This window comes from Pezoporus flaviventris, unplaced genomic scaffold (genome assembly GCF_033815535.1).
Source record: "Pezoporus flaviventris isolate CSIRO_AGI_PZ_B2104156 unplaced genomic scaffold, CSIRO_AGI_Pfla_v1 ptg000001l, whole genome shotgun sequence".
Lineage (NCBI taxonomy): Eukaryota > Metazoa > Chordata > Aves > Psittaciformes > Psittacidae > Pezoporus > Pezoporus flaviventris.
Genome location: NW_026892549.1, coordinates 46,286,466 through 46,299,830, shown reverse-complemented (window position 1 = coordinate 46,299,830; position 13,365 = coordinate 46,286,466). Strand labels below are relative to the sequence as shown.

Below are 13,365 nucleotides of genomic sequence, written 5' to 3'. Positions count from 1 at the left end.
GTTTAACTCTTTTGTTTAATCTGGATGTTGATGCCTCTCAAAAATTTTTTGTGATAAGTGTAGTAAGTGCATTTTAAGTAACATTGGTTTACATAAAGAGAAATGTAGTCAAATATAAGATTATATATAACTGCAAGGACTAAACTGACTGTTCCTTTGGGATTTTCTTTTTCTGCTCAAGGTTTCAGTCGTCACCAGCCTAGATTTGGAAATTTTGAGAATATTGGTGCCATTCCTAAGTTATGTTGTAGAGGAGTTGCCTATAAAATGAACACATACCCTGTACACTTGAATCTAGCAGTTCAGTCACAGTGCATTTCAAGGTTTTTTTTTCTCCTGTGTGTATGCATTACATTTAACACCCACGTGGGCTTGGTTAAAATTATCCTGTATGTTGTAGACTTTCTCTTGTCTAGGTGCTAACTTAAGAATAAGCTATTTGCTGCTGGAAATTTACATGCAGTCACTGTAGTGGCCAGTCATGCCTGAATTATAAGTCATTGAGTTAGTTTTCCATTCCTCCTTTCCCCTGGAAATGAAAAAAACAACCAAATAGAACCAAGTAAGCGGGTTGCTTTATCTTTCCATGGGAAAGAGGAAAGACATGTTGCATGAGCATAATTTTCTATCTCCAAACATACTATTTTTTATGGCTTTTTATAAAATGTTCTAAATATTCTAACTCAAGGGAGCTGTTACTGCAGTAAATTCATATCAACTTGCCATGTCTTGTAGCACAGTAGGTCACATTAAACAGCCATTAAATTTAGTTTGACCTACTGTTTGACCATGAAGCAGTTAACTTCACAGATGCCTTACCTATTAGCTTGAGTTCCTGAAATACTTTTAATTTAAAAGTAGCTGAAGCTTATCAGTGGAGTTTGAACTTCAATGTTTGATTATTTTTTGTTTTGTTTTGTTTTTAAGCTGAAGAAAATGCAGAGGGAGTTATCTGTGTGAGCCAAGTTAAACAAGAGCCAAGAGAAAAAGTATTGTCTGTGGAGCCAGATAAAATCAGAGGCTGCCGTAGTTCCTCACCTGTTTAAATCTGTGAAGGCTGGAAGGATTTTTCAAATCGGAGAACTCCACATGGAAGGTGCTCTCAAAGTAATGCCATTCTTTTTAAATTGTACTGGGACATTCAGACTAGGCATATTTTTACAGTAGTTCTGACAGCTCTTTTGATTTATGACTGATGTGGCTCACTGCCAATGCCAGGTCATTCAGTTGCCCTGTGGAACAGCACCTCTCACTTCTGTTTCAAGCTTTTGAGTAATTGGATGTTATCCAAATGGCCCATTTTGGTCAACATTTCTGAAGGTCTTCCACAGTTTAATTCCTTAGTTTTAGAATATGGATCACAGTACTGGGTTTACTTTTCTCCTTGAGACTTTCGACTCTTACGGCTCTACAGAGACCATCAATTCTGCCAGCTCCAAGACCACAGAATCCAACAGCACGGTGCATCTATACAGCAGTGGTTTTGTGACAAAATGAAGGTCCAAGATGCTAAATTTCAAACTGATGAAGGACATAGATGCTTAAGCAAATGCAACTTTGACCTGATCATAATGTTAATGGTGTGAAGATCAAGGAGAGGAGAAAGGTGAGATTCCCAGGTGAATGTAAAGCGGTATGATGAAGAAAAGTGTGTGAATTGTAATAGTGAATGTTGTCAACTTTGACATCTTTGCACTTATGTTCTGGCTTTATAATCAGTTTCATTGCTGCATGCAGCATTTGCAGTGGTACAGTATTAGCAGTTGGTCATAACTAAATGCAGGAATCTTGTCTCATGGAAAATGATGCTTATCTACCTTTTGCTTTATGCACTTAATGCTGTTAGTTCAGATAAATATGATTTAACCTGCTGGCACTCATGATGTAGGGTTTATGGATACGTTTCTAACAAAGAAAGGCCCAAGAAAACAACGCAAAGTGCTATAAATTCAAACAATATGTGCAAGTGTGTTGTCACTGTAGTGTTCAGAAAACAAACTCATCTTTTTCAACTGTAGCAGGTCCTAAGACTGGAGTGGTCCGTAATACTTTCAATATTACCAGGGATCTTTATAAAAATGAATATGATAAGGAAATCTCTTTTAGCAATACTTAAGCCAAAGCCATAATAAGTGACAAGCATTGAGCTGTGTAATGTGTGAGACATGTTTCTCTAAGAAAAAAATTTACACATAACTTGGAATCCATTTAAAGAATTAAATGAAACTGATGCCAACATAGGTATCAAATTAAACAATGGCATTGTTTACTTCAAATGTTGAATTCTTAGAGCAATATTCAGAGTGGTTTGTATACAGCAATATCAGCAGTTCTGTTACTGCTTCCTACTAAGTGGTTGAGATTTTGCTGAAAAAGTTTTTTGTTTTTTTTTTTTTTTCCTTTGCATGCTGCAGAATAATGCAGCCTGAGGACTTAGGAATAAAAATAAACCAAAACACACAAAAAAAATCTGAAAAAGAAGAAAAATCTGAACAAGATTGATCCATTTATGTAGAGATAAAATATTAGAAGTATTATGTGACATAAAGATTAAATTGTTAAGTTTGTTAACATACGTCAAGCATCATTTAAATAGTGGCAATTTTCTTTTGAGTATTGAAAGCTAAGCCTTTCAAAAGTTTCCCATTGAACTGGGTTCCCAGTGCAGCATCTGTTAGGTGAGTGCTATATCTTAACATATATTAACTTCTGTGAGGTTAACTAACACTGTTAAAGCGTACATTTAAAGCTAATATATATCGGTTAGCTTAAATAAGAATTTTCCCACAGGGTCATGCTCTTATTAAATAAGAGTCAGTATTTTATGTTGCAAGTGCATAGAGAATCTCCAGTTCTTTGGAGTCTTTCATATTTTGTTTCTGCACTGACTTGCTTTGTGGTATTTCTGAGTAGGTAAAATCCCACAAGGTTCACACTTCTGTTAATTTTATAGTTGTTGTTAATTGTGAAAATATGTCCAAAATGGATGTTCTCTGCTGCAGTCGTAGTTCTGGAGCACGCAGTCAGCAGTCACCTTTTCTTTCCCAACTTGGTAACTATGTACCAGAACGGGTACCTGCTTCTGTGCTGCTGTGTTCAGTGACTCCATCACCTTTGTTATTTTCTTAGAGTTTAAACTAATGCATTCCAAAGTATATTCTTCTTTCTTAATAATACTGTTGTGGTTTTTTTTAATAATCATTCTTCATTTTTGTGAATGCTTACTCCCAAAATAATGAGTTACAGCTAAAGATTATCAGCAAGAGGTTATTTCAGTTTTGGTTCTCTTCAAAGCAGACAATAGATTTGTGTTTGGACTAGAAGTTTAATGAAAGAGAAGTTTCATTTTCATCAGTTCTTAGTTCCCTCATTAACACATCTGTTCTTTAGCAGTCACTGTTCATTCCAGCACAGGATGAGCTGCAGTCTCATCCTGTGCTGAGCAATATTCCTGATGGTACTTTTGGTTTTGGTTTAATGCTCACAGCTGGAGGAAATACTCTTTTAGAACATTTTGAATTGCAGGCTGTGAAATTAATTTTATAATCTACCCTGATTTGCGCAGTACCCTGAAAACAATAGAACAAAAAGTTGGGAGAAATTTAAAGAAGCAGTACAGAATTAGTTGTTTTTAAAAGCTGGGCATGAGAGTTGCTATTCTAGTCATTGAGCAAAGTTGAAATGCTTCTTCAGGCAATACTCGGATTTTTTGTTTCATTTTTTTCATTTTCACAGCATTTCAGTTCTTTGTCTTCCAAATACATATTCCAGTTTATTATTGTGTTGGTGTTTAATTTGGTGTCATCTTTTCTCTTTAAATATGTTTGCATTTGCTTTGTGCATGTTGCTAATGAAGGAATACGAGCTCATCTTCCATATCCAGTCTCTAATTAAGCTTAACACCTGTGTTCACTAAAGTCCACCTAAATTTTACATAAAAGAATCTTATGTGTATTAAAAAACCACAAGTAAGCAATAATGCTTTCGGATCAACTAAATTTGTTTGAATCAAATGCGTGAGGTTGATTTTTCAGAGAAAGCTGTGTAGCTTAGTACAAAGTAGTTGATTGTTACTGTGTTGGAATTGTAGATGTTTTTCTGATGTTTACTTTGTTTTCTTGTGGTTGTGTTCAAATGTTTATTTTGCAAACCTAGAAATCGTGAGCTCCTGAGTACTGTAAATGAACAAATTCTTCTCCAATTTATCCGCACTGTTGGTTACCCATAACAGTGCTCAGCTGGCTTTACAAGAAGGGCTGTGCTTATGTATGTGCATACAATGATAATTTTTTGCTAAAATGTACAGAATGCATAAAAAGGCACACGTCCATAGCTCTTGTTCAAGGCTGGTGGCCTCTTGGATGGAAACCAGTAGTGTTAATGAGTCCTTTCTGTGGTATAAAGGTTGTTGCAATTTGTACAAAATTTAGAGAGGAATATATCTGTATATGTATGTGTATATCTATATTTATATAGTAACCTAATGTATAATATTTCTGTTCAAATGTAAACTACTTTTTCTTTTAAAGTAATGGTCTGTGTTGTGGTTATGGGGGCCCATGGGGAGAAATGCAAGAGCTACGTCAGGGCAGTGGTTTCTGGGAATGAAGGAGAACAAATAGAACAACACCAGGGAGACCAGGCAGAAGAAGTTCCTGAAGGTGTGTGAAAAGCAAGGGTTCTGTGGGGAAGGGCTGGAGTGGGCTGTGCTCTGGGGGTTCTGGGGCCCTGGAGGGCGGTTGTGAGCACATCGCAAAGGCTCAGTGCAGCTAGCTCCTCAGGCTATGCCAGTGGTGCATAGGGTGAGTTTGTGGTAGGAATGTAAAGGAATGGAAGAGTCCTGCCCAAAAACCCACAAAGCAGCTTGAGTTTTGGTGAGTGCCAGAGGCAGGTAAATGATTTCCCATAGTCTGAGATGCCCATTCTTATCTTGTAATATGAAGAAAAAAATACCTCTTGGAGCTTCAACCCCGCAGCATAGATTCTTTTCCTTTACACATTAGTACAGAAAATACACCTTTTCTTCCCAACTGAATTAGCTTGCTGCTGTCATCCCTCTGGCTGCAGCTCTACCTACCTCAAGCATGGACCACCCAGGTCTCTTTTCCTTCACACTTCCACCCAAGCCCTATGTCCTCAGGCCCTCTGGTTCTCCGTGTTTCACTGTTGCACTGTTGGAGCTGCTGGTGAGTTCACAAGTAAATAGTAGTGACATTTGCTCAGTTTTTCTTCCTGTCTCCCCAGGATCCTAAGTGCATATGTTCCTTTTAATTGGATTAAGTATTTTCCTTGCTTTTGGGCTTATCTTCTTTACCTGGATGAATATCAGGCAGCCACATTTCACAGGACACTCTTCGCATTCACAGTAACTGAAAAAAAAATGAGAAAACAATGAGAAAATTGCAGTTGCTGACAGGTCTTAAGACTTTGTCTTGAGAAACTGGCCTCTTGCCTTTCACATTTGAGCGTCTGATTCTGGCTGTGGATTGTAGCTGGCTGTTGACTTGTCTGTTGGCAAACTCACAATTTGCTGTCTTAATCCTGTTCGAACAGGTATGTTCTCAGAAGATTAGGCAGGAATAATCTGTTCTATTAGGGATAGAAAGTGTGATGCAGCTGAGGATGGTGCTGTGAAAAGTTACTGCTCTTTGTGGATCTGTGGTGAGAAAATTCTCCTTGAACTGCCCTTCCTTTCTGAAAAAAGCTTTCACAGGCATCAGCTTCAGAGCCTATCCCATCAGTAATGATCATCTTCTCCTAGCAACAGTGCACTTCATTAATGATGAAACAAGCATTGTGTAAAACAGGCTGTGTTGATATTTTTTTTTTAGGTCAGAAGCTACCCAGCAAGTCTCTCCAACAAGCAACACCTAAGGTATGATCTGGGGGGAGAAACAGGGGAAGGCAAAAATCTCATCACGTGACGGGAGCGCATGTGTATTTGGGGTTTCTTTTGCAATGTAAGCTGTTTCACCTTAGTATCTCAGTGCGTTTCTAATGCACGTGACAAATTACATGTTTATTTTCTGAAGGGATTGGATGTGTTTTCTAGAGAGTCTTCAAAGGAGTGATCATAAACAGTACTTGCTGTATCATAGAAAGTATTAGTGGGTGTAGGACCCCACACTGTTCTAGTACAGAAGGTATTTTAAAAGCATGGAAAGCTTTCTGAGGGCAAACACTGAATGTTCTTGTCCTGAGGAGTCTTTCCTGCATGGAAGAGTAGGAGCATGGATGCTGTGGGAGTAATTCTCATCAGCGGTCTAATAGCCTCTGCTAGATAGAAGAAACATTGCAATAAGGCACATGTAGGATAATCTCTTTATTGAAAAAATTACCTTTGGTTGCTTAATAGTTTTAAGTTACGTATGCATATGAGATTGTATGTATCTGAAGAAAAAAAAAAAGGAAGAGAAACTGTAGATATGAATATAGTTGTTTATGTGTAGTTCTTTAGTTTTAATTACACTTAACTGTGGTTAAATGGGGCAGATATTTTAGGGCACATGTAATCAGATCTTTTAATATGGATACCTGGAATTCATGTTTTTTACTACAACCATCCTTAGCTCTCTGCAGTGCAGCTCAGTTGGTTATTTGGCTTCTGTAAATGCATCTGCCTGCTTAAACAAGAGCGTGCTGTTCTAAGCAAATTAAATTTCTCTCTCCTCCTGATCTTTTTTTCTAATAGAGATTGATAAGGCTTATAGGAAATGGAAATCTGTCCATAGTGTACTGATTTCATAAGAATTTATTTCTGGGCCCTATGAGGGAGCAAAAACATACATGCTATTGGATGTGCCATTTGGTCATTTGTCTAATGTACTTGGACTTCTACAGCAGGGCAGTGTCAAAACAGCATCAACTACCACTAAAATACTGTTAAAACTTCAGCTTTGTCATTTGGTTAAATATGATAGTTCAGTGGCTCCCAGGAAGAGCAGAGCCTTGCTCCTGCTCTTTGTAGAATAGTCTTTCTCTCTAGACACTATTTAAAATGTAATTAGGCGTGGCAGTCAAATGGCAGTAGGAGAGCCAGAAACATAGATGTGTGTGTTGGCAGATCAGTGGGAGAGAGGGAGTTCAGTCCTGGTGTCCTCATTCCAGACTAACTTTCTCTGTGCTTGTTCTGAATGCACCCTTTGAGAAACAGTGATGATTTGTCTTTGTGTTCTGACATAGCTGTTCTCTCTGCTTGCCCCCTCAAGAAGTTGTACAAGCCTTCAAGGGACATGGAGATCATGAACAAGGTATGTAAGATCTTATGGGAGGACCTGCAGGAACAGAATGGAGGAGATTAAAGGTTGATGACATGACTTCGATAGAGCCCACATTCTTTGGTGGGAGGAAAAGGATTTTTCAATAATGAATAAAAGTAAATCTTTTCAGAAGTATTAGGCTTATTGATCTACCTGACAAGATGCCTGGTGTTTAGACAGATCTCAGTGAGTGTGTACCAAAATATTAATGAATGCTTATCCGTGCATTACCATCTTTGCATGTTATACTGAAATTGTAGGCCAGTGCTGCCTCCTGATCTTTGTGTTGTCTGTGTGTGTTTTCTTAAAGTAAATGAAAGCTTGTTTTATTAAGGAAAAAAAGCCAATAGTGGAGAGTTTTTGTCTGAAGTCCTTTCAGGTATTCTTACTGCAGAGTAAGCTTTAACTTACAGTGGATGATGAAGTATTTCTGCAGTAATTCCTCATGAGGAAATACCACAATATACAAGGATAGAAGTATGTACTAATAGCCTAAATCAACCAAAGCCTTTTCCAATTTTTTTTTCTTTTTATCCAGAACAGGAATCATTCCAAACTGTCTTCCGAAACCACCATGTTCAGAGTCTGAAAGGTTTGGCCCTTTTCTTCCTTTATAGGTGATTCCATCCATACTGCAAATCACTGTGATGAGGGTCTTCCACAAAAAAAAAAAAAAAGCAAAGCAATTATAGAACCATAATTATAGCAAGGGAAGGGGTGGGGGTAGGAACAGGGATGATACCAGAATCCTTACCACCTTTCCCATTACATGAGGGCACTTCCTTTTCATTTGCATGATCTGACCTGGTTACTTGGCAGGGTGTCAGTAACAATATCTGCAAACCATAGTTTGTTTCTGAATGTGTTGCATCAAGGCTAGGTGGTCAGCAATGGGAGAAAAACAAATCTCAGCTTCTCCCTACCCCCCCCCCCAACTTCTGCTGTTAAACTGTTCGTGCAAATTAGCTACAAGTTTGGCCTAAGGTTTATCTTCTGTCCTAGATCTAAGTGTGCAGTGTATAATTCCTAAAGGACCATGCCGAAAGTTCAGTTGTGCTTTGTCAGGTCACTGTTCTGTTAGACATAAATGTAACTTTTTCTCACAGATATTTCTCTTGAAGCTAAAATTAAATAGCACAGAATTGGAAATGAATTATTTATGTTTCTTACAGATGACACTCGAGTTTTCTGAAGTGTGCAGGTGCTTCCTCCTTGGCTTCTACTTTTAGCTCTTAGTTCACTCTGTGTTGGATGTTTTCTTAGGATCCCTTACCTCTGAGGGTACTCCAGGTAACTGGCAAGAAACCAGAGCCAAGAACAGAAGAGGAAGTGACGTTGTGAAAAGCTGTTTGCAGGAGATAGAAAGCTCTCAGAGTTTACAGCTCAAGATTGCAGAGTTTGTTTCTGGCTGAAGTGGTTCACTTTAAATGGTAAACATTTTTTTAATATAAAACTTTTTATTGTTGATTTTGATGCTATTTGTGCTCTGAGCTCAATTCTAATAAAAGCTAGAATGCTGATTGCATGTATTTGCTTCTATCTTCAGTGCACTAGTTATCTTCTGAATGCAAACTGGTGTAATATCTCCATGTTCTTGGCTGTTGTTAAACCCGTTATCACATCTGAGGCGTTTTGTACATGGAAGGATATGGAGAAAGTGGGAACCTTTGTGACCTTCTTGCTTCTGTTGAGAACAGATGATCTGTGGAAAGAGGGCTTTGCTGGTTTTAAATCAATGTTTTCACAGTAATTCAGTGGGTCCATAGGTTTTTCATGTCGGGTTCTAGTGCATGTCTAACTTTCAACATAATACAAGCTATAAAGTTACCTCTCCCTGGCCTCCCCATTTGTTCTTTTTAATTTTGGAGTGGGGGAATTGTTTGAACATGTTCTCATCTACCACTTTTCTGCCTTTCTCCCATTGTCTTTTCCATGCAGAGTGGCACAGAAACAAAAATTTCTCCTTAAAACACTGTTCTGTCATCCTGTTTCCCATGTTTGGAGATAAATTTCCTCTCGGCTTTATTGTACTGGAGGTTGGTTCCTTGCATGACTGAAATATAAGATGCTGTTATGTTTTCTTGGGGAGGGACATACTGGGGTGAGCTCCCCTGCCCACTTTGCTCCAGATGTTCTTGCAGAAAGCACCTGCCACACATTCTGCTCCTGTATCTGTGTCCCAACACAGGCCAGCACAACTACAGAGCTGTGGTGATGGTAGCAGTGTCTTGCACTGTGTGTACCATCAGATCACCAGTACAAGCAACTGCCCTTCACCCCCTCATATTGTTTTGAATCTATATTGGTGTGTGGGTCTGGCCCATTGTGCACCCCACAAACGACTGCTTGGGTACAACTTGAAGGGAAGCACAGGAGAGGGTCAGGAAGTTCTTCATCTCCAGCTTTTGTGTAATGCTTCTGTTTTGGTTGTGGGTGGCCCTGTGCAGGACACAGCTGGGTTCCAGTCAGCTCTGCAATGGTCGCACTGCCAGACACATCTGAGCTCATCCATTAATCTGATGGCATCTCTGTGAAAGCATGTTAAAGAAAGGACAAAATGCTGCGTGGTAGAGAGGAGTGAGGAAGAAAGTGAGAGAAACAATCCTCTGAACACCAAGGTCCGAGAAGAAGGAGAGGGAGGAATTGCTTCCGGTGCTGGAGCAGGTATTTCCCTGCAGCGCACAGAGGACCCCATGCTGGTGCAGATGGAGATTTCCTGAAGAAACTGCAGTTCATGGAGAGGAGGCATGAAGGAGCAGCTTCATGCTGAAGGACTGCAGCCTGTGGAGCAGACCTGTGGGAAACAGGAAAAGTGTGAGGAGGAGGATGGAACGATACAAAGGAGCTGTTACAGACTGATTGCAACCCCCTCTTGCCTGTGCTGCTTCAGGTTGGGGGAAGTAGAGCAGTTGGGCATTGAAGGTGTGAAGTTGAGTCAGGGGAAAGAGAGGAACATGAGGGGAATGTGCTGGTTTAATTTGTATTTGTTTCTCACTAATTTTATCTATTTTAATTGGCAATAAAATAATTTTCCTCACATCAAGTACTATCTGCTTTGGCAGTTCCTTACAGATGTTAAGGATGCAGCATCTTCATGACATTGTATCTAGCTGTGCTTCAGAAGGAGGCAAAGTTTGGCGGGGGGGAGTTGCATCTTTGGTGAAAGTACTGTTAATCTTGAAGAAAATAAGTAGAATTTGGGAATGAGACATATTCCTGTGCTTTTCAGAGTTTATTTTCCTGAATGAGAAGGGAACTTCCTTTAAAAGGTAAGTTTTGTATGTGGGTTGTTAGACCACCTACCAAAAATACCTGGCACTGGCTGCTAAGGGTATATAGACAGGGTACTTGGTGATATGGCACACTGGAATACAAAACTGATGGATAGCTTCATAGCATTAGCTAAATTAATCTTTAATTTTTTCCCCTTTCTCTGCATCTTGCTATGGAAGGAAGATTCTCTTATAAAAGGAACATGGTTGTCTATGGATGACACAAAGCTATTTGCAGTGGATGAAGAAGACTTCTTAGATTGTAGATTAGATGAACTTCAGAAAGGATTGCACTGTCATAACTTCATCAAGTAACTTCTTCCAATGACATCAATGACATCACTTCTAATTACTGGTCTGGAGTAGATTACATGATAAGGTTTCCTGGCTATGTCAAGATAATAGAAAAAAATGCATTCTCTTGAAAAAAAGAATTTCTATGAAAGGAAAAGGAGTTCCCCATTTTGCAGCTCTTGGGGACAGCCATGCCTGCTTAGCCACCAGCTGCTCTGGAAGAATACACGATTATCCACTTTCCCTGGCACCAAAAAGTCCTTTTCACTGAAGTACTCCATATATTTGTGAAGTTGGATCAGGCAAAGTGAATTTGGCTTTATTTATTTATTTATTTTTAAAAGGCAGGCAAACTACCCTGGAACAAAACTGTAACTCTAAAAAGATCAATGTTTTCATAGTGCATTGTGATTTTATTCAGCTAATGACACAAAAGTGTCTCCATTCCTTTTATTTCAGACTTGTGAACTTCTTTGCAAAATGATCTAAGATCACTAGTGAGATTAGCTAATAACTGCAAACTGGAGAAGTTTCCCTATGGAGAAGTGGTAACAAAAGGTATCATAAAGTCAGCCAGCGTAATTTATCATTAGTAAGGCAAGATCTTTCAAACATTAACCGCAAGGTAATACTTTTGGTGGTATGCTGGCATTTATTCACATCTTGCAAACAAAAATAGTAATTACGAGCTGTGTCATACTTGGTGTTCAGCTGCTTTGTGTACCCTATGTGGGGTCTATTTTATCCAATCTCTTACGCAAAGTTAAAGTAAGTTAATGGTTAACACAGAGCATAATACACAAGTTCTTCATGGCAAGCTTTGTATTTCATATCTTTTCTAACATCAAGTGTTTGAATACTTTTGTTAATTATCAGAAGACATTTGAGAGAAACAAGTTCTGTACTCTTATCTGTGTTTTGCTTTTGGAATTGATAAATTCCATTTCTTTGAGAGCCGTTATTAGCAATGAAGTGACTATTTTCACATGAGAGAAAGGTTCCTGACTGCAGCAGAAACGGGTTCAGTTAGGGAAACTATAGTTGTATTCTATTCTGAGTGGCTGGAATTTCTGAAGAGGCACTGGAGTCCACCTCTGCATTCACAGAAACATCACCTTTGGGGCATAATGTTATAAAGATCAGCAAGGTTTCCTGTGAGGTTTGACTGGTATTGTACACCAATACAGTATTCTGTGAGACAGTGATGCTTCCTGCTTTGTTATGAGATGCCTAAAATATTGTGTGTTCATGATGTAGTGTCTTGCTGCTGATGTGCCAGCAGGATGATGCAAAGAAGAGAGTCCACAATCAGTGTTTTGTTTAAACCCAAACAGAAGCAATAGCAGGCACATTTTTTTCCTGTGGGTGCCTGTCTTGAGATATTTGAGAGGTAAAAAACCAGTTTGTTGGTTGTTTTCTTTATCACAAAGAAAACGTGCACCAAAAGTAAGTCCTGCTTTTGAAAAGCCCATAGAACATGTTCTTAAATCCTGGAGCATGAATTAAGCTGGCATTGTGGACCTGAGTACACTCTTGCGACAAATCTCCAAAACCCTCTCAGTAGCACCCACACAAGTTTGTTCCTGTTAACCCCGACCATGGAAAGAGGTGTCTAGTAAAGCCACTTACTGAGTTAAAGTTCATTTTTAGTGTTGTTGACCACATCCCAGTATAAATGGGTTGCATGAGAAAGCAGTTTAAAAGTACTACTGCAGTCAAAAATTGAAACTCCATTTTTTTAAGTAGAATTTGGCAAAGTAAATCTGTGTTCAAATTTGTAGTTCCCCATTTTTCATTAGAAGGGAGACGGGGGGAATAATATTTGCCTGACTGTTGCTACTTTCTTATGCCTGTCAGCCCTCCAGGACTGCTGCTGTGAACTTGGGTGTAAATACTGTTGTTTTTTTCCCCAGTAGTAATTTACTTTTCATTATGATAAGGAAATGTGTCTTATGTCCTCTACCATTTTTACCTGGATTTACTTCTGTGGAATACACCTTTCAGATGAAATACTGAGAGGCTTTTTAAGATTCCAAGATACTTTCACATTTTTACATCCATCAAATACAGCTAGGAGTAGAACTGGATAAAACTTATGCCTCTTTCAACTGAGAAGTCACACAACTGATAAGTTGTGTGACATAATTGCTATGATATTTAAAGTATGTTGATTGATTGCAGCTGTAATAAATGCTGTAGTCATAAAAATTATGCTTCCAGGTATTTGGGACATTGATACTATTGAAACGTAATTGGAACCATAGCGCTGTGTTCTGAACATTGCCAGGGTAAGCTGATTTAAAGTTTTGAGTGAAACATTTCTGGCTAAGGTATTGATTAGTCTCAAGGGTTGTTTTTGTAGCACTGAACTTAAAGGTAAGTAATCAAACCACAGAGACATGCTCTTCCATTATATTACATCTCTTGAGAAATTTTGACACCTACTTACACTTGCAACAGGTTTATGCTAGAGAAATGTCTGTCTGGAGCTTTAGTGGTATTCTAGAAGCTTAACAATCCTGTCAAAAGTGATGCTATGG

General features: G+C 38.7%; 1 protein-coding gene across 20 annotated transcripts in view; it reads left to right on the top strand.

The window, feature by feature from the left end:
* Window positions 1–10,299, top strand: part of CARF (calcium responsive transcription factor) — a 39,219-nt gene extending 28,920 nt beyond the window's left edge. For 6 of the 20 annotated variants that reach the window (XM_061455998.1, XM_061455874.1, XM_061456018.1 and 3 more), the window contains 5 exons: window positions 928–1,606; window positions 4,530–5,875; window positions 7,183–7,250; window positions 7,798–7,851; window positions 8,523–10,299. In XM_061455998.1, coding sequence (XP_061311982.1) covers window positions 928–1,046 — 119 coding nt within the window. In that variant the 3' untranslated portion in view covers window positions 1,047–1,606; window positions 4,530–5,875; window positions 7,183–7,250; window positions 7,798–7,851; window positions 8,523–10,299. Of the gene's footprint in view, window positions 1–927; window positions 1,607–2,614; window positions 2,679–4,529; window positions 5,876–7,182; window positions 7,251–7,797; window positions 7,852–8,431 lie in introns of all 20 variants that reach the window. The other 14 variants (XM_061456007.1, XM_061455922.1, XM_061455933.1 and 11 more) reach the window with 14 other exon arrangements.
* The last annotated feature ends 3,066 nt before the right edge of the window (window positions 10,300–13,365 follow it).